The sequence below is a fragment of the Bubalus bubalis genome, chromosome 24 (assembly GCF_019923935.1).
Source record: "Bubalus bubalis isolate 160015118507 breed Murrah chromosome 24, NDDB_SH_1, whole genome shotgun sequence".
Taxonomy (NCBI): Eukaryota; Metazoa; Chordata; class Mammalia; order Artiodactyla; family Bovidae; genus Bubalus; species Bubalus bubalis.
This window is the reverse complement of record NC_059180.1, coordinates 9,680,638-9,706,271: the sequence shown is the minus strand read 5'-3', so window position 1 is coordinate 9,706,271 and position 25,634 is coordinate 9,680,638. Positions and strand designations below refer to the sequence as shown.

Below are 25,634 nucleotides of genomic sequence, written 5' to 3'. Positions count from 1 at the left end.
TGGGGTCGCAAAGAGCTGGACACGACTGAGCGACTTTCACTTTCAGTCAATTCCAGAGGGCCAGTTGCCCCCATGGGTCAGTCTTTGAGAGGACCCAAGAGTTTCCCAGGAAGAGGCTCAACCTGAGGAAAGGGAAATGTAATTCCCAAGTGGGTGGAGCCAGATCAGTCCTTCAGGTTGGCCCTGGGCTCAGCCCCATGGCTCCAGGTCTGAGTCCCAGGGAAGGAGAATACTGGAAACTGGAGAAACCCTGTGTCTGTTGTCTACAGCAGTGCAACAAACCATGTCAGACTTGGTAGCTTCAAACAACACTTATTCTACTTATGAATCCGTAGTCTGGGCAAGGCTCGGTGGCGGCAGCTCATCTCTGCTCCAGGTGGCATGGGCTAGGATGGCTGACTGAGGCTTGACCATCCACTTTTTTAAGATAGCACCACTCACCTGGCTGGAAGGTGGATACGATTTGGGCTTCCTCACAGCATGGTGGCTAGGTCCCATGAGCAAGCATCCCAAGCAAGCTAGCTGAAGCTACATCACTCTTTATGACCCTCTGTGTTTTCAGCCATAGTCACAAATCCAACCTGATCCAAGAAGAAGGGGTGTCAGAGTCCCATTGTGGGGAGTGATTGTTGGTACCATTTTGGGGGGAATACAGTCTGCACAGTACTAAGAGATAACAGCATATTTTGTAGCTGTGTGACCATGAAACGGAAAGCCTGGAAGGGATAGGAAAGTCATTTTAGGGTGATGGGGGCAGCTCAGAGGGGTGTTCCAAGCCAGCCTTCATCCCGGAGAGGTCTTCAGCTTTCCGAGGAGTGAGGGCCACAGCGATGGGAGAAGACAGCAGAAACCTTGAAAGCAACCATCCCAGCTTGAAAATCAATCACAGGAGGAGGAGAATGGCAATAAAATGTAGCATAAAAATGTTTGTGAGCACCAGTGAGACACCCACTGGGGCTCCTGGAAATAAATAGCAGAAACTTTGAAAGGCAGAGAAGTCCCATTAGAAGAGGAAGGAAATAAGTCGAAGGAATACTTTTTAAAAAAGATTTATTTATTTATTTGGCTGCACTGGGTCTTAGTTGAGGGAGGAGAAGACGTCGATAGGAGTCATTCTGGGGTCAGGATCCAAGGCGACAAGAGCCGGTCAGGAATCTGCCTGAGATGAAGCCAACAGTGCAAGTCCTGGCTGGTCCCTCCAGGCCAGAGCAGGAACAGAGGACAAATGCCAGAATCCTACCATAAGGGGATGTGGGGTTGGGCCAGGGAAGGTCACTGAGGCAGTGGAGGAAGGAAGGGTAAGCCAGTGATCTGTACTGACCTGTGAGCAAATTAGAAAACACACCCCTTTCTTAAGATGCTTTACTTCCATCCTTGGAAAAGTATCATAATATACTGATATTTTGTGTGTGTGTGTGTGTGTATGCACATGCAACACACGCATGCTCAGTTGGGTCCAATTCTCTGCAACCCCACGGACTGTAGCCTGACACTTTCCTCTGTCCATGGGACTTTTCAGGCAAGAACACTGGAGTGCATTGCCATGCCCTCATCCAGGGGATCTTCCCTGCATCTCCTGCATTGGCAGGCGGATTCACTACCACTGAGACACCCAGGAAGCCCATGCTGATATTGTTAGAAAAAGCAACTTTATTGCTTTCAGGGGAGAGTATTGTAATCAACACAAATCTAATGAGGCCCCTTAAATCTACCCAGAGCTTGCACCATCACATATGTCAGAATACTCTTGTCCAATGAGGGTGTGAGCCAGGGGAGGGGAGGTCGAGAAACTTCCAGGTCCAAATGGGAGGCTGAAGGAGGCTTGGGCAAGGTCCAGCTTGGGCTCCGATGCTGCCCATGGCTGGATTTTTACAGCCATTCGTCCATCATCTACTATCTGAGTGGGCTAGCTCCATCCATCATCTACTGTCTGAGTGGGCTAGCTCCATTGAAATGGTCAGGATGAGATGGGCAGAGAAGCAGGAGGTGAAGGCCTTGAAGGCTGATTTACTGGGTGCCGACGGTAACTCCAGGGCAGAGCCATGGATGTCAATGTCCCCCATGACCAGGAGCAAGAACGACTTCCTCTGAGGTCTCAGAGCTCAGTCTCACTGCCCTATGACAATTGCTATGTACTGAGGATCTACCTAGTGACAGGCACTGCTCCCTTAGCCACATCATCCCGAATCCTTTCCACAACCCTGCCACGCCAGTGTCATCACCCATCCTAAGTTTACAGAAGACGAAACCGAGGCTTCAGGAGAGTAAGTGACTTGCTTGGGGATGCAGAGGAAGGAAGCCAGCAGACTGGGATTTACTCTGGGCTGCCTGGGACTCCATGCCAGCTCCCGCCAGGAGACAGGCAGTTCCAGGCTGACAACACCCTGGGTGTACTTGGCCTCTCGAGCTGGGGTCCAGCTTTCTGTCTCCTCAGGCCTGACCCACTCACTCTGTGCGGGAGTTGAACAGTAAATTACAGGGCTTCATTATCTCATTTGAGGGTGGAATAAAACACTTTGGAAAGGCTGATGCATTAAGTGCAATCAAGTTCTGAAAGGTTCTTCATCGCTGGAAGGAATGGCCTCTGATAAATTGCTCTCTTCACTGAGACGAGACTAATATCTCATGAGCAATCCCAGCAGTGTCCACTGCAGATGTTTCTGCATCTTCACAAAGGATGTTAGAAATCAGATTCCCTCCCAAGAGAGCACATCGCCTTTGCGATGTGCAAAAAGATGCCCCAGGTACAGCTCCCTCTCCTGTCACCTGCTAGAAGGAATTCTGGAACTGCTCTGGATCAGAGGTCACCCAGGACCCCCAGGCCACTCCCACTGGTCAGTCACCACATATGCATCCTGAGTCACTCCACAAGCCTTGAAGGAACACCACCCCGTGGAAGCCCACACATCATCCCAGAGTTCCTTAGTTCCACAGGACTCAGCTATGGCTCTCCCATCCCAATGACTTAATGACCAACAGCTCACCACCTTCCTGGGAAGCAGCCATCCAGACACTTGCATTTTAGGGATCGTAAAACTGATGCACAGTCTACCCCAAGTCACACCTTCAGAATCTCAGGCCCTGATGCTTTTCAAATCAGTTCCCAGGATATCAAAAAGCTGCAGTAAGGCCAGCCTTAAGCACAGCTGAAACAACCACATCAACAAGTCACATCCCTCGGGCTCTTCCATTGGTCAGGCCTGTACTCAGCACCTACACATACCATCCCACCTCCTTAAAACAACCCAGGTTACAGTTGAGGAAAATGAGGCACCAGGGTGTGAACGGTAGGGGTTTGGAGGCCCCTCAGCCTCTATCTTCCACCATGTCAATCTCTGGGTTTTTAGAGGCTATGCAGTCTCATCCTCAGTCACAGGTTACATGAAAGAAAGAGAGAGAAGAAAGAAGGTAGGAAGGAAAGAAGGGAGGAGGGGAGGAAGAAAGAAAAGTGGGGGAAAATTGCTGAAAGAGCACAGGCTGAGAAGGAGAAGGAGAAGAGGCAGGAAAAGGGTATGGAAGGAAATAATACAAGACAGCGTGTGAGAGAAAGACTCCTTGCCTCTTGCCCTGCCCACGGATGTCACAGTAAAGAGGACGGGGCTTCTCCTGTCACCTCGGAGCCCGAGGTTCACTCACTGACTCAACCAATCGGCATTCCTTAAGCAGCACGATGCGCTCAGCCCTGGTGCACGCCCCTGGGAAACCCAGGAAAAGCTGTGTCCACAGTTGGCTCCTTCTGACCTTCCCCTAGCCTCAGTCTCCCCATCTGCAAAACGAGCATGTGAATCCCTACCTGTTCTGGGAATCAGCTTCAGCAAGCACACACACGCACCAAGGGGAAGCCCTAGACACGTCCATTTCCCTCCTTTCCTCCATCACTGAGGCGAGCCAGAGCCAGGAGGGAGTAGATTGGAAACTACAGAGGGGGGCTGCCCTTGGCTGCACTCTGAGGCCAGAGTGCCAATATGCCCATCCACACACTCATTCATTCATTCAACAAATATTTGATGAATGAGTATCTACCAAGTGCCAGGAGCAGTGCTGGATGTTTTCCCAAAGGCATTCTTTCCTTTCATCCCCATGAGCATGCTCTGTGAGAAAGGCACCATCGTGCCCATTTTATAGATGAGGAAACCAAAGCAGAGAAAGATGCAATCTGCACAGCATGGAATGTGATAGAGGCCAAACTCAGACCAGGCCTGGTTCTCAAGGATGCAGTGATGGTCGGCTGGCTGATTCCCCACACCCCACACTCTCTCCTTCCATGGGACCAAGTGATGTCTGGCGTCTGTGTCTAAGTGTGGATTTGCAGCAGAGAGGCCAGCACCTGGTCTCTCGGGGATCCTGGCAAGGCTGGGCAGGCCTGGGAGCATGAAGGAAGAAGAGCCTGTGCCTGAGATGAGAATAATGGCTGACGGGGACTAAGCTATGACAGTTCGCATATGAACTCAGTCCACCGCACTCTGGGGACCAATAATCCTTTCTCTTCCCTGGTGGCTCAGCCGGTAAAGAATCCGCAGGCAATGTGAGACCTGGGTTTAATCCCTGGGTGGGGAAGATCCCCTGGAGGAGGGCATGACAACCTACTCCAGTATTCCTGCCTGGAGAATCTCCATGGACAAAGATGCCTGGTGGGCTACAGTCCATGGGATCGCAAAGAGTCGGACATGACTGAGCTACTAAGCACGCAATCCTTTTCCGTGGGGGTGAAGGCGAGCGTGTGAAGGGGCTCTCCAGCAAAGAATCAGAGAAATCTCTTCTTCCTGCAGCTCTGTGGTGAGGTGCGGAAAAAGGAGGTGGTGGAGGCCTGGGCTGCCTTGGAAAGATATCCATTTCATCGGGCTCCTCCCCTGCTCAAGAACCTTCAATGACTCCCCATGGTCCTTGGTATTGTTTGTCAAACCCAGGGAAGGAGATTCAGGGTCAGCTCACTTGGGCACTAGGGAAGGATCCAGAAAGAACCAAAGCCCCAGAAAAAGATGCCCCCTTAGTTCTCCTGGCCCTTCCCTCCCTCTCTTCTTTTTCTACTTCTATGCCATCTGAGCAGCTCGTGCTGGTAAAGGCCATGCTAGGCCTTAGCCAGGCAGAGTGAGAATTCCTGCCTGCCCTGGGGCATTGTTTTCTTGGGTCCAGAGAAACCCCAGATTTAAGAAAAAAGGGATTGCTGGCATCTACATTTCCACACCACATCCCACCACAGCAGGGAGACTGGGACCAGGAAAGCTGACAAAGGACAGGGGCCCAGGCTTCCTAAGCAGGGCAAGGCCTGGGCCTGGGTATCTTTACCAAGTGCCCCAGTGATTCTGACACCAACCACAGTTTGAGAGCCACTACTCAAGGGCAGGGCTAGATAAAAATATAATGCAAGCCATATGTGACTTTTAAAAAGTGAAGAAGAAACAGATGGAATTTTAATATATATTCTATTTAACTCAACATCCCAAATATTATCATTTCAATGTGTAATCAATATAAGAAATTATTAAGGAGATTTATTTTTTCTATACCAAGTCTTTGAAAGCTAGGGTATATTTGACATTTATGGCACATCTCCATCCAGCTGCTAAATTCTCATTCACGATACTCGAGCTGTATTTGGATTTCACAGATGTCCATAACCAAGCTGTTTCAAAGCAGTATCACCAATTCATCCTTGCTTACTCAAGTCCTGGTTTTCCGTTTTCCTTTTGGCCATGCTGCATGACATGTGGGATCTTAGTTCTCAGACCAAGAATTGAACCTGTACCCTCTGCAGTGGAAGCTCAGAGTCTTAACCACTGGACTGCCAGGGAAGTCCACAAGTCCTGGTTTTAAAACTCAGAGTTCCACAACTTGAAAGCCCAGTTCCAGGAAAACCAGAACAGCTGGGCAGCCTCTTCCAAACATACGTGAATGTTTTCCAATAACTAAATCATTTTTAAATTTTAAATTAATTAAAATGAAGTAGAATTAAAGCTTCCATGTCTCATGGCACTAGCTCCAGTTTCAAGTATTCAATAGCCATGTACGGCCAATGTCTACCATACTGGAGAGGATGGGTCTACGAGAAAGAAAGCCTCTTTCCCTTCCCATAAGACCAACTATGGAGGATCAGAGCTCGGTTTTCTTAGGAGAGCCGTGGTCCCTAAAAGAGTTACAGGTGGGAGGCCCACATCATAGAACACCTATTAGGCAACACAAGGAGGATACGATGGACATTAGGAAGCCATTGGAACAATCTAGGACATGGGAACATGACGGTCAAGGTGAAGAGACAGCTGGATCACAGAGATGTGCAGTAAATAAAATCAAGACGTGTTTTAGATGTGGGGGGGGGGCCGCCACGGGGAAGCAAGAGGGACCAATCCAGGATAATTTCCTGGTCAGCTCCCCCCCCAATCCATCATCACCACCAGCAACCAGACTGATTCTAGAATATTCCAATAATCTACTGCTATTAAATATAGTGGTTTAGAATAACAATAATTATCTAATTATTGCCTTCCATGGTCCAAGAGGGGGATCAGGCTCAGCTAAGTGGTTCTTGCTCAGCGTCTCTCATTCGTCTCAGGTGAAGCCTCCGTCCCCAGGTCTGGGGGCTGTCAGATCTGCCCTGAGGTTTCTGTCTCCCACTGGGGCTGCTGGCTGGAACACGGTGCTGTGCTTAGTCGCTCAGCTGTGTCTGACCCTTTGCAACTCTGTAGCCCGCCACGCTCCTCTGTCCATGGGATTTTTCAGGTGAGAACACTCAAGTGGGTTGCCATCCCCTCCTCCAAGGGATCTTCCCGACACGGGGGTCAAACCCGTGTCTCCTGTGTCTCCTGCATTGCCAGTGGATTCTTTACTCGCTGAGCCATTGGGGAAGTTGGAACACCGCTATGAGTCGAAGCGTGTCCACCATGCCTCACAATTCATATGTGGAAGTCTTAACCCCAACTGCTTTAGAATATGACTGTATTCAGAGAAAGGGTCTTTAAAGAGGTAATTAAGTTAAAATGAGGTCATTAGGGTGGGCTCTAGTCAATATCATCTGTGTTCTCATAAGAGCAGGAAATTAGAAGGAAGACCACAGGAGGACAGCGAGGTGAAGGTGGCCATCTACAAACCAAGGAGAAAGGCTTCAGAAGAAACATACCCTGGGTCTTGAGCTTCCAGTGCCCGGAATTGTGAAACAACACACTTCTGTTGTTTAAGGCCAGTCTGCGTTCTGCAGACCTAGCAAACCAATACGAATTTCCACCTGCGATCCGTCCACGAAGCCTGTGCTTCTTCACAGCACAGCATATGGTTTCAGAGCGTGAGTGTCCCAAGGGGACCAGGTGTACACAGGATGACCAGGTATGACCCAGTTTTAGAACTCACAGGTGTCACTTCCTCTGTAGTCACAGATGCAAGACAAGGGAACACTGACCCACCACCTAATGAGACGAGGATCAATGCCACGTTGCCAGGAGAGCATGCAGAATAAAAGATCTTGTGACCATCTCGGAAAACACAACCTGCCAGATCAGGCTGGTAACCCCAGGGATTGGCAACAATGTCATCAACCGAGACAGAGATTACGGGAGGAAGAGGAGAAGGTCTGGGATGGCTTAGATCAGCAGCCCTCAGCCTTTTTGGCACTGGGGACTGATTTCGTGGAAGACAATTTTTCCATGGACTAGGGTGTGGTGGTGGGGTTGGTGGTTTGGGGATGATTCAAGCACATTATACTTACTTTGCACTTTACTTCTATTATTTATTACATCAGCTCTACCTCAGATCATAAGACATTAGATCCAGAGGTTGGAGATACCTGGGTTAGATGATGAGGTAAGGTGTGAACAGGGTGAGCTGCCCAAGCCTGTGACCATTTAGGTGGACGTAACCAACCACCAGGCTTCCCTGGTGGCACGGTGGTAAAGAATCTGCTTGCCAATGCAGGAGACACAAGAAACTTAGGATCAATCTCTGGCTTGGGAGGATCCCCTGGAGAAGGAAATGGCATCCCACTCCAGTATTATTGCCTGGGAAATCCCATGGACAGAGGAGCCTAGCGGGCTACAGACCAGGGGGTCACAAGAGTCAGACATGTCTGAGCACTCATACACACACATCTCCAACCATCAGAAAGTTAGATATGTGAATGGGGGCTTCAGGAACATGTTCTGGGCTAGAACTGTCAATTTAGGGACTCTCAACATATCAGACTTAAATTGAAGAAAGTAGAGAAAACCACTAGACCATTCAGGTATGACCTAAATCAAATCCCTTATGATTATACAGTGGAAGTGAGAAATAGATTTAAGGGCCTAGATCTGATAGACAGAGTGCCTGATGAACTATGGAATGAGGTTCGTGACATTGTACAGGAGACAGGGATCAAGACCATCCCCATGGAAAAGAAATGCAAAAAAGCAAAATGGCTGTCTGGGGAGGCCTTACAAATAGCCGTGAAAAGAACAGAAGTGAAAAGCAAAGGAGAAAAGGAAAGATATAAGCATCTGAATGCAGAGTTTCAAAGAATAGCAAGAAGAGATAAGAAAGCCTTCCTCAACGATCAGTGCAAAGAAATAGAGGAAAACAACAGAATGGGAAAGACTAGAGATCTCTTCAAGAAAATTAGAGATACCAAGGGAATATTTCATGCAAAGATGGGCTCGATAAAGGACAGAGATGGTATGGACCTAACAGAAGCAGAAGATATTAAGAAGAGATGGCAGGAATACACAGAAGAACTGTACAAAAAAGATCTTCACGACCCAGATAATCACGATGGTGTGATCACTGACCTAGAGCCAGACATCCTGGAATGTGAAGTCACTTAAGTGGGCCTTAGAAAGCATCACTATGAACAAAGCTAGTGGAGGTGATGGAATTCCAGTGGAGCTATTTCAAATCCTGAAAGATGATGCTGTGAAAGTGCTGCACTCAATATGCCAGCAAATTTGGAACACTCAGCAGTGGCCACAGGACTGGAAAAGGTCAGTTTTCATTCCAATCCCAAAGAAAGGCAATGCCAAAGAATGCTCAAACTACCGCACAATTGCACTCATCTCACACACTAGTAAAGTAATGCTCAAAATTCTCCAAGCCAGGCTTCAGCAATATGTGAACCGTGAACTTCCTGATGTTCAAGCTGGTTTTAGAAAAGGCAGAGGAACCAGAGATCAAATTGCCAACATCCGCTGGATCATGGAAAAAGCAAGAGAGTTCCAGAAAAACATCTATTTCTGCTTTATTGACTATGCCAAAGGCTTTGACTGTGTGGATCACAATAAACTGTGGAAAATTCTGAAAGAGATGGGAATACCAGACCACCTGATCTGCCTCTTGAAAAATTTGTATGCAGGTCAGGCAGCAACAGTTAGAACTGGACATGGAACAACAGACTGGTTCCAAATAGGAAAAGGAGTCCGTCAAGGCTGTATATTGTCACCCTGCTTATTTAACTTCTATGCAGAGTACATCATGAGAAAACACTGGACTGGAAAAAACACAAGCTGGAATCAAGATTGCCGGGAGAAATATCAATAACCTCAGATATGCAGATGACACCACCCTTATGGCAGAAAGTGAAGAGGAACTCAAAAGCCTCTTGATGAAAGTGAAAGTGGAGAGTGAAAAAGTTGGCTTAAAGCTCAACATTCGGAAAACGAAGATCATGGCATCTGGTCCCATCACTTCATGGGAAATAGATGGGGAAACAGTGGAAACAGTGTCAGACTTTATTTTTGGGGGCTCCAAAATCACTGCAGATGGTGATTGCAGCCATGAAATTAAAAGATGCTTACTACTTAGAAGGAAAGTTATGACCAACCTAGATAGCATATTCAAAAGCAGAGACATTACTTTGCCAACAAAGGTCCATCTAGTCAAGGCTATGGTTTTTCCTGTGGTCATGTATGGATGTGAGAGTTGGACTGTGAAGAAGGCTGAGCGCCGAAGAATTGATGCTTTTGAACTATGGTGTTGGAGAAGACTCTTGAGAGTCCCTTGAACTGCAAGGAGATCCAACCAGTCCATTCTAAAGGAGATCGATCCTGGGTGTTCTTTGAAAGGCATGATGCTAAAGCTGAAACTCCAGTACTTTGGCCACGTCATGTGAAGAGTTGACTCATTGGAAAAGACTCTGATGCTGGGAGGGATTGGGGGCAGGAGGAGAAGGGGATGCCAGAGGATGAGATGGCTGGATGGCATCACTGACTCGATGGACATGAGTCTGAGTGAACTCCGGGAGTTGGTGATGGACAGGGAGGCCTGGAGTGCTGCGATTCATGGGGTCGCAAAGAGTTGGACACGACTGAGCGACTGAACTGAACTGAACTGAACATATCAGACGTCAGAGGCTGAGTCCACCCACAGAGTGAAAGAAGATAAGGGGTGAGGGAAAATATCAGCTATTTATTTCTGCACAATAAATCATACCAAATCTTAGTGGCTAAAAATAACTACAGTGGACCCTTGAACAAGGTGGGGATTAGGAATGCTGATCCTCCATCAGTTGAAAATCTGCTTATAATTTTTTTAATATTTATTTTTATTTATTTGACTGCATCAGATCTTAGTGGCACAATGAAGTATCTTTCCTTGAGGCTCCTGGGCTCAGTAGATGCAGTGTGCAGGCTTAGTCGCTCCACAGCATGTGGGATCTTACTAACAGTTCCCCAACCAGGGATTGAACCCACATCTCCTGCAAGGCAGATTGTTAGGGAACTTTCTACTTATAAATGACCCACCATATATGTGGTTCCTCAGTATCCATGGCTCCATATCCACAGATTCAAACCACCATGGATCTTAAGGCACTGCATTTTTCACTACTGAAAAAAACAATGTATAAATGGACCTGAGCAGTTTAAACCCAGCTGTTCAAGGGTCAGCTGTATTTATTACTGCTCCATAGATTGGTTGGGTAGTTCCTCTTCTGGCTTCACCTGGCTCACTCATGTGGCTGCATGTGTCTGGATAGTGAGCTAGAAGGTCCCAGATCAGCTCACTCACGTGTCTGGTTGATGCCAGCTGTCAGCAGAGGATGGGGCTCAGCGGCGACAGCTGGAACACCTGGCCTCTCTTTCCATGTGAACTTGCACTTAGGCTTCTTCACAGCGTCATGGACTCAGGGGAGCAACCCAGCGGGCAAGCGTCAATGCACAGGAGTTACCAAGTGCGTGTACTACCAAGCTAAGACCTTATTGGCCAAAGAAAGTCACAAGGCCAAAATCAATGTGGGATACCTTACCAGGAGACAAGATGTCACTGGCAGCCACCGCTGTAAAAACACACTACAGGAAGGAACACCGGGTGGGCCTCCACATATTTTAGGATTGGGCGGGAAAGAAACCAAAGAGGGAAAAACCAGGAGAACCAAGAAAGAACCAGAAGGGTGCAAAGCTAAAGGAGCAAGAGAGAAGTGAATTCCACAAGCATTGCAGAGCCAAGACAGGCATGACCTTGAGAGTGAATGTCTCACCCTAGCCCCAGCCTGAAACCATCCTCTTGATCTGACAACCTAGAGGTCTGCTGCTGCTGCTAAGTCGCTTCAGTCGTGTCCGACTCTGTGCGACCCCATAGACGGCAGCCCATCAGGCTCCCCCGTCCCTAGGATTCTCCAGGCAAGAACACTGGAGTGGGTTGTCATTTGGTCAGTTTCCTCAAATTCCCAACAATCATTTCAGGTGTCAGTGTCTCAAAACTTAAGCACCAAATACAGCTCAGTGAAAGCAATTCTGTAAATCCAACCAATGTGCTCTAAATTTTCAAACTTCACTACAGCCTGGCTTAATTCACTAGAAAGCCCAGGGTTTTCAAATGGTTTTTGACCCAAGTCACAGAGAAATACCTTTGCATCAAGATCCAGTGCATGTATGCTCACAGATGCACATTTAGGCCAGCATGCACACAGGTACACACGTGGCCAAGATGAAAGTTTCCTGAAACATAGAAAAGATCACAGTAACAGACCACCTGTTCTATGTGCAAAGGTTTGTGTCATTTTCTATTCAATTTTCTTTTTGAATACTAGTCATGCCTGCTAAATTGATTTCACCACCCACTCATGGATCATAAATTACAGATTAAAAAACACTGACCAAGGCCATCCAGAGCAGAAGTCTGAAAACTGACCAAATCCTGCCTTTGTTTGGGTTCACATCTTGGGTTGCTTTCGTTTGTTTTAAGAATTTTAGGCCTTCAGTCAAGCCTCCCTTCCCCTGTACCATTTCCCAACTGTCTGATACCCAACTGCTTTATTCACCTTCACACTTGCCTGGCCCCTGAATGCATTTCTGTTTGGGCCTTCTAAGTCTCTCCGTGCTAAAGGAAGAGATGTATGCATTTATACATCCCATGAATATTGAATACATGTCTCTCACCTGCCAGCCACATTTCAGGCACTGGGAATACAGCAAGAGGACAAAACCCACTGCCTTCACAGAGCTGAGATTCTAGAAGAGGGAGACAGACAACCAAAACAAAAAAGAATATTCTTCATTAGATGCAGATAAATTCTTGAGTGAAAGTAAAGTGGGAATGGGGTCAAGATGCTTTAACAGCCACCAGATTGCAGGCTTCGAGCCCCTTTGTGGAAACAAGGTAGCCCATCTCTCCCCCCACCTCAGAGAGGTGGGTCGAGGAATGGAGGTAGGGGATGGTCAGAATCTTCCCCAAAAAGAAAGTTCCCAGACAGCACCAGCAGGTAAACCTAATCCATCATGTCCCCAAAATACTCTGCCCAAGAGCAAAGTACCAGTAACTTTAACCTAGAAAATTTCAAAATTCCAGTAAGCCATTAAGGGGGAGCCGTGGCAGGACATTAGTCGGGGACATGCCGGCCCTAGGGTGGGAAGCCCTTGGGGGTGTATTTCAGACTTTTCCCTCATTCGCAGCCCCCTCACCCTCTGTCCCGCGGGATAAACGGCCACCTCATTAGTTCTGCACACATGACCCTCTCGACCTGGCTCCTGGTGACTGCGCCTGCCTTATCTCTGGCCTCTCCTCCCTCACATTTTCCGCTCCAGCAAAGCCAAACACGGATCCGTGGGGGCTTTCACGCTTCTGTGCCTCTGGACACGCTGTTCCTTCTGCCTGGAAGGCCGCCGGCCGCCTCCATCCCCGCGTGCCCCTCCCCCTCCTCAGCGAGCTCCAGTTCATCCTTCAGAACCCAGCCTGGATGTCCCCTCCTCCAGGAAACTCCCCTGAAGCCCCATCTCCGTCCCGAGCACATACCGCCCCCCGCCCCGCTTTATTTATTTTGCTTTGCTTCTCTGCACTGTAATTACCGGTTTCTCCAAATTTCTCCCCTCCCAAACTCGGGCCTCCTCAAGAGCGGGAGTTCTGTGGGCCACTCGCTTTGCACCCAAAAGCGACAAGTCCCGAGCTCGGAGGGACAAAGCTTCCACTCCGGCCCAGGCCGGCTCCAAAGGCCCCCGTTTCTGCCCTCCGCCTCCCCGTAAGCCCGCGGGGATCCGCGCTCCAGCATTTTCCACCCGCCCCTCAGGCCACCCCCAGCCCCGCCGCCTTCCCCAGCACCGGGGCGGCCCCTAGCACGGCCGCCCGCCCCCCTGACATCACCAGCCGCCGGCGCCCCGGCCGCGGGACTACAAGTCCCGACACGCCCCGCGGCGGCCGCGCATGCCCAGCGGGCCGGCGTTTGAGTGGCAAGTTGTTTGTTACAGCGAACACCAGCTGCTCTCCGCGCCGGGCGCCGCGCGCCGCTGCTCCGCCAGCGCTGCCGCCCTCGCCCGCCGCCTGCCCGCCGCCCGCGGCCCCCCTCGCGGCTCGGCGGGCCTCCCACTTTGTCCGCCCCAGCCCGCCCGGCGCCGAGCTCCGGGTCCCCCCGGCCGGCTGCCCGCGGCGCTCCGGTGCCGGCTGGGCGCGCGCAGGGGGGCGGGGGCCGCGGCTCGCCCCCCGCGGATGAGCCGCCGCGGAGCGCGGGCGGACGATGGAACTCCACATCCTGGAGCACCGGCTGCAAGTTGCCAGCGTCGCCAAGGAGAGTATCCCGCTCTTTACCTACGGCCTGATCAAACTTGCCTTCCTGTCCTCTAAGACCAGGTGAGCGCGCGGGGACGCGGCGCCGGCCGGGGAGAGACAAAGAGGCGCACCCGGGCGGCTGTCCTCGCCGCCGCGGCTCGGAAAACAACTTCGAGCCCCGGGGAGCGCCCCCGCCCCGCCCCCGCCGCATCGCTTGTCTCGTGTTTGACAAAGCCACCCGATCTGCCCTCCAACTGGGTCCTTCCACCCCGAGCCACCCACCCCCCCACACACAACGCACACACACAAGAGGCACCCCTGCCGCTGTCTCCCCCCATCTCAGCCCCCTTCCCATCCTCTCCCCTAGATCCAGAGGGCCAAGCAGGCAGCTGTGACGAATCCGTTAATGAATGAATGAACGAACGAATGAATGAATGAAAAACAGGTGTGGACTCGCGGCGGTGTTTAAAAAAAAAAACTAACCCCCCCCCATCCCCCAATCCCTCCGTTGGGCCGGCCCCCGTCGCCAGGGCGGCGGAAGGGATTCTGCTGAGCGCGGCTACCCAGAGCAGAAAAATCATAAAATCATTAGTGGGTGTTTATCTCAAGGTGCCTGCGACGATTGCGGACGGCGCCGGAGGCTGGGGGAGGGGAGGAGAGGGGAGGGGGCCTGCGGGTGAGGGTCGCTGTGGTTCTTTCTCTTGGGGTCCGGGAAGGTGGGGGACGGCGGCGGGGGAGGGGGGGCTGTTTTGCCGAACCGTGGAAGGGGGAGGAGCGGGCGTGTTTACGGCTCTGCCTTGAGGCTGGGCTTGGATGCTGCAGGGGGAAAAATAGTTGAAGGCCTTGGGAGGTTGAAAAAAAAAAAAAAAAACCCAAGTTGGATTTTTCCCACTGCCGGTCAGGGTCTGACTTTGTGAGCCCCGGTCGGGGCTTGGATTAGGATGATGTTTTTTTAAGGAGCCGGAGTGTGAGTGCTAGCTAGCCGCTGTAACTTAAATCCCTTGTTTGTCCACCATTGTGACTGTTTAAAGGGATGAAGTTGTTGCTGGCTAGGCTTTTCGGGGGTTGAGACGGAGGTAGTCCTTTTCTCTGCAAAATGAATGAATAAATTACAGATCAAGGTTAACTTAAAATGACGGGAGCCCCTAGGCTACCCCCTTGGACGCAAGCTCAGGGGGAGCTCCCGGGATGTGGGGGGAAAATTCAATCCGAGCCTCTTATCTGCCTGTTAAAGTTCTTGCCTGGAAATCTCACTTTGATGTGTGCGTGTGAGCCGGCAGCTCAGTCCCGCCATTGTTTGCGAGATGGAGCAGAGAGCCAGTGGCATCTTGTTTACTTTCTTCTCCGGCTGCCCGGCTGCCTGGTGGGGTATGGAGGGTTGAATGCTCACCTTCCCTGGGCCCTGGCTCCTTTGATTGCAAAGGTAATTATTAAACAGGTCATTTGAAAACAAAAGCCACCAGCTCAGATTCTGAACCTCTCCTCCCACCTTCTGGCCCCCCACCCCAGCCTCCTCCCACTCTTGATACCCACCCCTGCTGCACCTACCTGCCCTCTGCTCCCCACCCCCAGCCTGTCTTGAAATTCCAAGGCTGGAGGCAAGAGAGAGCGGCCTTGTTTTTCCAACCCTTGGCCGTCAGCCCCAGGCAGCCCCCCTGGCTGATTTCTCGGCCACCATTCAAAAGACCAGGATGCTGACTCAGGCTGCTGCGGTGCGGGGGCCTGGTGCTGGCAGGAGGGGGCATTTGGGGGCTTCTTAGAAAGGCAGCCAAGGGCCACTCCCTCTGTCCCATTCCATTTGTGGGGGATTGGCCCCCACCCCAGGGTCCAGTTTGGAGGTCTCATAGATAGGCCTGTCCTGGGGGTGAGCCCCTGCTGACCTGTCTGGACCAGAGAATCCCCACCGCTCAGTAGGTCCCGCTTCTCCCTCTCCTGCAAGAAGCCCAGGTGATCAGTCCAGTCTCAAGATGACTCAGAGGTCAAAGGTCATCTCCCTGTCTCCAAGATCTGGCTCTAGAAGGTGCTGAGCACATTTGTCCAATGGCCAGAGGCCTGCCTCCCAGGCAGGGCCAGGTTGCTGACTTCAGGTTGTGACGAGCCCCTTCATTGCCCCTGTGACCGTGGCAAGGTCCATCTCCTTCTCTGATTCTCCCTTTGTCCATCTGTAATGAAGATAGCACGGCCCAGCCCCGTAGGTTTCACAGAGCTGCTGTGGGTGTAGCGTGGAATGATTGTGGAAATTGGCTTTTCTGCAATATAAGGGGGAGCAGGGTGTGGATGTGTTATTGGAGCAGTTTTCAACAGTCAGTCATCCAGGTAGAACTTTTGGTCCTTTTTTGATTCATCCATCAGTATCTGCCCCCAAGTGGTGGCCCAGAGCCTTGTCATATTTGTCACTGTGTTGCCTGTTAACAAGTTTTCGGTCGTTCCCTGAAGGGGCAAATCCTTGGCGTGGCATTTGAGACTCTTTGGGATCTGAATCCAGAATTTCCATCTTGAGTTAGACATTTTCTGGCACAACTGTGTGACCTACACTGTACTTCCACTCACACCTCCCTGCTTTAGTTTGCTCTTTTTCTCTCTGTCTGTCTTTCTCTGCCTGAAACCCCCTCCTCCCACCAGTAAATTCCTGTTGAACCCTCAAGATCTAGTGTTATCACCCAAAACTTTCCTGAACCCCGCTTCCCTCCACCCCCAGCAGACTTAGTCACTTCCTCCTGCTCATGTCTACCTGGGTGGAGGCTTGGGAGGGATGTGGCATCAATAGATGCCCACTCCCTGTAGGGGTGCAGCTGGGTTCAAGAGATGCTGAGATCCCTGCCTCTTCCTCTTCAAAGCCCCAAGCCTGGTGAGAGAGAAAGAAGAGGCCATCACAGCAGAGAGGGGAGTGTCTAGGGCCTAGCAGCTGGATCTGGGGGATGACCTGAGAGAGCCTGGAGGACTTCCTGAAGGAGGTGGCACTGCATCTTAGGGCATTAAAGTGGGAATTAGCCAGATGCTGGTTCAGGATCCTGCATATACCACAGGATAGCTCTTCGAATTGGGGCTTCCCAGGTGGCTCAGGGGTAAAGAATCCGCCTCCCAATACAGGGTGGTTTCAATCCTTGGTTTGGAAAGATCCCCTGGAGGAGGAAATGGCAACCCCCTCCAGTATTTTTGCCCAGATAGTCCCAGGGAGAGAGGAGCCTGGCGGGCTGCAGTCCATGGCATCGCAAAGAGTCAGACACAACTGAGTGAGCACACGACTCTCTGAATTAGGTTTTACACCTGCTTTGCAAGGAAGGAGTCTGAGGCTCAGATGTTAAGTGACTCATTCAAGGTTACACTGTCAGTGTAGAGCCTGAATTTGAATCAGCGTCTTTCTGGCTCAAGTTCAGAAATCTGCTATTCCAGGTTCAGTGACACCTATATTCAACAGTTATATCCAGCCCATGTATTTGCAGCATACTGTCCTAAAGCTTTAGGAACATCCCTTCCACCCTGCCTAATCTTCCGCTAGGAATGCTTGTCCCTCATCACCCCCCATCCAGACGTTCTACTTCCTCCCTGTAACCATCACCTCTCAAGTTTTGTCCGTAGGAGCATATCGTTTGTTTGTCTTACTCTCCCACCGCCTAGTTTATAAACCTTACTTTCAGGAACTTTTTTGTGCATCTTTTTATCTTTTTCTTCTCTCCCACCCCTCTGCCAGTACCAGAGAAACCAGAACTATGCTTGCCAATGCAGGAGACGTGAGAGACGTGGGTTTGATCCCTAGGTTGGAAAGATCCCCTCAAAGAGGGCATAGCAACCCACTCTACTATCCTTACCTGGAGAATCCCCATGAACAGAGGAGCCTGGTGGGCTACAGTTCATGGGGTCGCAAAGAGTCGGACACAACTAAAGCGACTTAGCACTATTGTTTTTACCGTGTGTCCCTAAGTGGTGAAGACACCGAGTTTGGAGAAGTAAAGCAGCCTGCTCAAGGTCACAGAAGAAACAGAATTGGGATTTGAACCAGGTCCTTTCTCCGCTGTGCTTAGCACTCTGCTTTGTAGGCACTTAGTAACTGCTTACTTGATGGATGTCCGGCTCGTGCAGAGTGACCCAGATTCCAACCGGAGTCTTTTCTGAGAGCCTTGGGGGCTGGAAGAGGCTCGGCAGACTGAATCACACCTGGAGAAACAAGGCCCAGTGCCCCTGCCCTGACTGTCAGGGTAGCATCTGAGTGCGGCTGGAAAAGGGAGCAGAAGGCAGGCTGAGTACATTTATTCTAGGCCCAGGGCTGGAGGGGGAGACCTGAGGTAAGCCAAATCCTGGCTGACCAGAGGGCTTTCCTTCAGCCTTGTGATAGACTGAGGTTCTGTAGCCTGGCTGAGGGCCCACTGGAAAGCCCACCACACCATTCCAGTCTCATCTCATATGGCTCCCAGCCACACAGATTATTTGCATGGATACACACACCCTATAGTGTCTCTAGCCTCAGGCCTTTATTTCTCAGCCTGGAATGTTGCTCTTTGCCCTACCCTCTTTGTCCTACCCACTTTGTCCCCTTGCTTGTTCTTTTAGACCCCGTATTAGCCTCACCTCCGCTAGGAAGTCTTCCTTGATGCACAGCTGAGCTCAAATCCTTCCTCTGGTATGGTGGGCTTAATCCCAAGAAGATATAATGTGACCAACCATGGAATATAGTTGGGATCCTTGGGGCTGCAAATAAGCTGGCGCAAACAATAAGAAGTATGAACTTTGCGCCATGAAGTCATGAATTGCGCTGTTTGAGGGCTGGTAACTTAAAGGCTTGATGTCATCAAGGGCCCAGTCTTTCTCTTTGGCTCTGTGGAATGGCTGGGGCACCTCCAGGCAATATGGGCAGTCATGGGAAGGAGTGGCGAGGATCCTGGGGACGGAAAAGGCTGTTGCCTTGAGAAGTCTATGAGAAAACCTTTCTGGGATCACATTCCCCTCATACACAGACTTCCTCATCTCATTGGTCAGAACCAGGCACATAAGTATATCTCCACCAATCACAGGCACAGGAAATGAGACCATCACAAGCCAATCAGGATGCACCACTGCAGCTGGGGACGCCTGGCTAGAGTCTTGGGGCCATCTGGAGATGGAGCTCCTCAGGGACCCCAATTTGCTCTCTGCAACCACAGAAGGCAAAACTGGCAATAATCAATAAGTGTATGATGAAAACAACGACAACAATAATAGCTGATGCTTATAAAGCACTTAGTACATTTCAGGCACTATATCTGTTAGTTCATTTAATTCTCACACAACCCTCAAAAGTTGAAGCAGGATTGTCCCCACTTTTCAGATGAGGAGACTGAGAACCTTGAGTGCCCAGGGACACACCCAAGTGGTAGAACTGGGATTTGAACCCAGAAAATCTTGGATGGCATCACCGACCTGATGCATATGAGTTTGAGCAAACTCCAGGAGACGGTGAAGGACAGGGAGGCTTGGCGAGCTGCAGTCCAAGGGGTCACAAAGAGTCAGGCATGACTGAGCAACTGAACAACAATCTGGTTGTGGAACCTGTCCTGAGACTTCTCAGCCAGGTCTAAAATCACACTGGTTTGGACATACCCCCTCCTGGGGGCCGCTAAGCAGAGGTGTCACTGAGAGGCCATGACAATGAAGCTGGGGCAGGGGCAAGATCATTATCCTGAAATGCAAGTTGGGGGTGGAGACACAGGAAGCTGCAGCATCCTCTTTTTGCCCATGAGATGCTCGTATCTAGGAAGTCCATCTCTTTTGATTGGCAAGAAAAAGCACCTAAATGATATGCAGTAAGCCCGTGCTCACAGAAACCCACACTGCCCGCCTGGGCCGGATCTGCTGTCTGTTAAGTCTCAGGTTTGGTTTGACCCGCAATCATTCATCCACGGTGCTGCCTCGGGGAAATCTTGCCAGTGAGCCATCGTGAGCACTGAAGACTTAAGAGGCATTTACAGGAGAAAAGCTCAAAATTGCAAACAGTCCACTGTTTCCAAGGGTGTTGGGCTGAGGCCACTGTTTGATCACTTTAGAGAAAGACAGATGAGCAGGGGAGTGAGGGCCTGGGGCCCGGCGCCTCGGGTGGAATCTCAGCACCCCTGCATCCTGGCGGTGTGACCTGGGGCGCGATGTTTGACCTCTCTGTGCGCTCCGTTTCTAAATCAGAATAGTGTTCATGCCCCCCGCCTAGGTTGTTGTGGGGACTTAGACAAACCCCGACAAGCACTTCACATAGAGCCTGGGTCCACTGCGGACCCCAGTGTTAACTGAGAGAGAAAATGCTCTTTAAGCTGGCCGTTGAGAGTCTGTGGAGGCAGAGTTTGAAAAGCCCAGGGTTAGGGTACTTGTTAAGGCTCCTTAATGCACACACAAAGCTATGTGTGTGCGTTAAGGAGCCTTCAGCTATGACAAACCTAGACAGTGTATTAAAAAGCAAAGACATGACCTTGCTGACAAAGGTCCGTCTAGTCAAAGCTATGGTCTTTTCCACTAGTCACGTACAGATGTGAGAGTTGAACAAGAAAGAAGGCAGAGCGCCGAAGAATTGATGCTTTCAAACTGTGGTGTTGGAGAAGACTCTTGAGAGTCCCTCGGACTGCACGGAGATCCAACCAGTCCATCCTAAAGGAAATCAGTCCTGAATATTCATTGGAAGGACTGATGCTGAAGCTGAAACTCCAATACTTTGGCCACCTGATGCAAAGAACTGACTCGTTAGAAAAGACCCTGGTGCTGGGAAAGATTCAAGGCAGGAGGAGAAGAGGCCGACAGAGGATAAGATGGCCGGATGGCATCACTGATTCAATGGACGTGAACTTGGGCAAACTCCGGGATATAGTGAGGGACAGGGAAGCCTGGCATGCTGCAGTCCATGGGGTCACAAAGAGTTGGACACGACTTAGCGACAAAACAATGCACATACAATCACACTCTGCTATAGGAAGTGGAAAGTCTGTCACTGCCCTCCAGGAACCTCGCTGAGGACACCAGGCATTCAGGGTCTCTGAGTGTGACAGCCGAAATGCTGTAGCATCAGTTGTCGTTCAGTTGCTAAGTCGTGTCTCATTCTTTGCGACCCCGTGGACTGTAGCCCACCAGGCTCCTCTGTCCATGGGATTCTCCAGGCAAGAATACTGGAGTGGGTTGCCATTTCTTTCCCCAGGGGAATCTTCCTGTGTCTCCTGCATTGGCAGGCAGATTCTTTACCACCGAGCCACCTGGGAAGCCTGTAGCATCCCAAGCTACAAGCAGTTAAAGCTTCCTAGAAGAGATGGACGTGTGAGCTGAGTCTGAATGGAATGGGGAGATGTCAGGAGGTGGAGGTGCTGGGGACGAAGGAAAACAGGCTGGGCCATGAGCAGGAGTGGGTGGACACAGATGGAGAGAGTGGGGGAGCACAGAGCCAATCCTCACGCCTGTCTGGAGTATCCATGGCCTGTCGCTGCCCCAGAGAAAGACACAGGCTCAGCACTAGCTCCGAAGCCCAAGGTATGGGAAGTACAAAGTTACCCTTGGCCTGCCCTACATCCACCTGCTTAGTGAGGTCCACACCTCTTCCTGCTCATATCCCCCCCCTAAATTATCCAAACCACTTTCCCACCAGTCCCATCTGCCCCCAGGGCAGTGCAGATGGTTGGCACAGCCAGAGCCCTCTGGGCAGGAAGAACCAAAGCCTGGAGGCTGGAAAGAGAAAGGTGGGTGCAGGCCAGGACTTGTGGCCGTGTGACCACAGCTTGGGATTGGTGTAAATTGATCTGTTTTGCTCATGCAGAAACCCTGCAGTGTGCACTTGCTGTGTGCAGGGCCCTGTGGGAGGCACAAAAGGAGCTTCGGTCCAGCGGAAAGAAAAGGTGTGTTCTCTGCCAAAGATAGAGGGTGACAGGCCCAAAGACCCAGAAGGAGGTGATGGCTGCTATTGCGGGGGCTGAGTGGAGCCCTGTGACCCCACCAGAGGCTGGTGCTGGGGTGGATGTCATGATTCACAGTGAATCCCTGATTTTATCTCTGCCTTGCTCAAAACAGTCCCTTCTCACCTTGTCCCCAGATCCTGGTTCATGCTCCTTATCTGGCATTGCAAATATTCTTTGATCTGACTTCTGTCCTCTCTGGCTTTGCTCCCTGTCTCTACCTCATATGCCCTAGTTTTAGAGTAACTGTGGTAGTTTTTAAATATCCCAGATTCTTTGACAATGTTCCCTTGAAAAGCTAGCTAAAGCTCCCTTACCTTTACGTGTAGGGTCTGGATTAGTGACTTTCTTCTAATGAGCAGAAAGGGACAGAAGTGATCCTGTGATGCTTCTGAGGCATCAGAATGATAGCTTCTGCCTGGCATGGCTTTGCTCTGTCTCTGCCTTCCACTTGCACTGTGGGAATCCAGCTGCCATGTTGTGAGGACGCTCAAGCATCCCTGCAGAGAGGCCCATAGTGGAGTGGTGCTGAGACCTCCCAGCAGCTGCCAGCCTGGGAGTCACTTTGACCTTAAATCCTCCTGCCCCCAGGCAGGCCTTCTGGTGACCACAGCCCCAGCCTGCACGTGGGCTGTGACCTCATAAGAGACCCTCAGCCAGAAGTACCTATTTGAGCCAGACACATCTTCCTAGCCCGTAGAAACTGTGAAAGCTATACCAGTTTGTTGTCTCAAGTGACTAGGTTTTCAGGCAATTTGTTATGCAGTGGGTAACTGATAGAGTGACTATGTAATTTATCATCTAAATGGGGACACTTCTGAGAATAACAAGGAGCACTAAAAATAATTACCCCAGACAACAGGGCAAACCAGAATGTGTGATCACCCTGGCTGGCTTTCATCTGGCCAGACAGCTCTCAAAGCCGCCCTGGGGCTGGGTGACTGACTTTCTAGAATCACCTGTGCCTCAGGCCATAGAGGGGAGGGCTTATCTTCCCCTGTGCTGGCCCCAGGTGCAGTCCAGGCCTCAGGACCAGAGCTTCACCGCACTGACTCATCTTCTGTTGCAAAGCCCAGAGCTTGCACGTGTTGGCAAAGGATTTTCTTGTAACAGACCTCTGATCCGAGGAACTAGCCCTGAATGAACCAGCCTCGTCCCACCTGCGCTGGTTGTCCAAGACCCGGTGCTGCTTCTTAACCACCATGAACATCTCCCCCAGCTGCCAGTCCCCCAAAACCTTATTCCTTGCCTTAAAGGTAACATCCTCTTTGTGACCCCATGGACTGTAGCCTGCCCTGCACAATTCCATGGAATTTTCCAGGCAAGAATACTGGAGTGGGTTGCCATTTCCTACTCCAGGGCATCTTCCCAACCCAGGGATTGAACCTGTGTCTCTTACATCCCCTGCATTGCAGGCGGATTCTTCACCACTGAGCCACCAGGGAAGCCAGTGCACATATAGTGGACTTATAGTCCTTTCCTTATAATGGACACACTCAAACCTCTAAGGCCTGGCCTTAAAAGCTTGGGGTTTTCTTGCCCACCCATATTCATGGCAGTGTTATTCATAATAGCCAAAAAGTGGGAGCCACCTAAGTGCTCATCAACAGATGCACGGATAAGCAAAATGCGGTCTCTACAGATAATAAAGTATCACCCAGACTTAAAAAGGGATTGTGACACGTGCTACAACATGGATGAGCCTTAAGCACATTGTGCCAAGTGAAATAAGGCATTCTCCGAAAGACAAATACCGTGCCATTCTACTTGCAGGAAGTACCCAGAGAAGTCAAATTCGTAGAGACAGAAAGTCGAATGGTGGCTGCCAGAGGCTGGTGAGGGCGGGTGAGTGGGGAGTTGTTATTCAGTGGGTATAGAGTTTCAGTTTTGCAGGATGAAGAGTTCTGGAGATCGGTTACACAACAATACAAACGCACTTAACTACTAAAAAGTCAGCTTTAAAATGATCAAGGTGATACATTTGATAGGATGTATGTTTTACGAAAATTTGGGCACTGGGTGGGAGAGATAGGAGCGAGGTGAGTGTGCAGAATCAAAGGGCAGTGTGGTGGATGAGCAGATGGCGGTGCGCCAGGGCAGCGTGGGCGGCAGAGTCAGACCGAGGGGAAGTGCTGGCACCCAGCAAGACAGCTGCTTAGAGCACGTCATGCATGAACTCACTTAATCCTCACAACAACCCTTAGCACGTAGGTACAGTTACTGGCCCCATTTTACAGATGGGGAAATTGAGGCATGGAGGGTTCATGCCTTGCCCAAGATCACAAAAGCAACTAGTGAAGAGCAGTTTTGTTTTGTTTTTTTTTAATAGCCGCTTTACTTAGATAAAATTCACATAAAATACCATACAATTCACCCTCTTTAAGTTTACAACACAGTAGCTTCTTGGGTGGGCTTTCCTGATGGTCCATTGGTAAAGACTCTGCCTGCCAGTGTAGAAGGGTCAATCCCTGGGTCAGGAAGATCCCCCCTGGAGAAGGAAGTGGTAACCCACTCCAGTTTTCTTGCCTGGGAAATCCCATGGACAGAGGAGCCTGGCAGGCTCCAGTCCATGGGTTCGCAAAAGAGTCGGAGGCGACTTAGCGACTAAACAGCAACACAACAAGCTGCTTGTGTATTCAGAGTTGTGCAACTCTTGCCACTGTCTTAATCCCAGAACTCGTTTGTTGTCGCCCCAAAAGAAACCATACCCCTTAAGCAGACATCCCCAGCCCCTGGCAGCACTAATCCACTTCCTGTGTCTAGGGATTTGTCTTCTCTGGACTTTTCATACCAGTGGAATCATCATACAGTATGTGGTTCTTTGTAACTGGCGTCTTTCACTGAATATCAGTCGTATTTTCCAGGTTCGTCTGTGTTGTAGCCTGTATGTCAATTCACCATTCCTTTTTACTGCAGAACAATATTGCATCGTATGGATGGACCACATCTTGTTCATTCATCCATCGATGTATATTTGGATGGTTTCCCCATTTTTGTTATTATGAAGATGGCTGCGGTGAACGTCTGTGTGCAGATGTTGGTGTGAATATGTGTCTTCATCTCTCTTGGGTAGATCCTTGGAGTGGGAATGGCGCGTCAAGCAGTAACTCTTGTGTTTAACATTTTCAAGACCCGCCAGGCTGTTTTTCAGGGTGGCTGCACCGTTTAAAATACCTGAGAAGTAGGGCTTTGAACCCAGGGCCTCTGGCTGCAGAGTCCATCTTTGTAAACCACCATATTAGTTTTGCCTGGGTAGGAGCCTGGAGTCCCCTTCCGGTCAGATGACCCCAGCCTGGACTCAGGTTCTCTGTGCACGAACAGGATTTTGGGGCAAGAATAACCCAGATAAAGCACCTGGCCACAGCAGGCTCCGCCCATGGTCCTCCTGGGACCGAGCTCACCAGAAGTTGGTGTCACCTAAGTGGGCGCATCTCTAAGGATGTGTCATATGGAGGTTCCCGTGGCTCTTGGGCTCTTTGGAGACCACTGCCAGATACCTTCCGTGTCTCACCTGTCTGGAATCGGTGGTTGTTGAAGTGGTGGGCTCCAAGAGGCTCGGGGGGCGCTGGGGTGGCCATACCTAGGGGCCCTGGGGAAGGGTCAGGGGAAGGCAGGCTCCCCAGCCGACCCAGCCTAGGCTGTGGCCTCTTGACCTAAGCTGAGGCTGCCGGGAGCTGAACAGTCCTGGGAGGTGGGGAGGGAGAGGCGATTCGGTCAGGCTTCTCTCCTCCTGCACCGGCCGGGACCCTGGACAGGAACAAGGTGCATTCTCTGAAGGTAGGGTTCATTTCCCTCCAAGGCGGACCTCCT

General features: G+C 50.6%; 1 protein-coding gene and 1 long non-coding RNA gene across 3 annotated transcripts in view; one reads left to right on the top strand and one right to left on the bottom strand.

The window, feature by feature from the left end:
• Positions 1 to 1,036: 1,036 nt before the first annotated feature.
• LOC102412050 lies at positions 1,037 to 13,504 on the bottom strand. Its single transcript, XR_327430.4, has 4 exons — positions 13,239 to 13,504; positions 12,333 to 12,404; positions 11,801 to 11,891; positions 1,037 to 1,321 (listed from the first exon to the last, which is right to left on the bottom strand). It is a non-coding gene; the product is annotated as an uncharacterized LOC102412050 (long non-coding RNA).
• A 275-nt stretch (positions 13,505 to 13,779) lies between these two features.
• Positions 13,780 to 25,634, top strand: part of CASTOR2 (cytosolic arginine sensor for mTORC1 subunit 2) — a 54,538-nt gene continuing 42,683 nt past the window's right edge. Inside the window, exon 1 of one of the 2 annotated variants that reach the window (XM_025275513.3) lies at positions 13,780 to 14,013. In XM_025275513.3, coding sequence (XP_025131298.1) covers positions 13,901 to 14,013 — 113 coding nt within the window. In that variant the 5' untranslated portion in view covers positions 13,780 to 13,900. Of the gene's footprint in view, positions 14,014 to 14,351; positions 14,378 to 25,634 lie in introns of those variants that run through there. The other variant, XM_044936019.2, reaches the window with a different exon arrangement.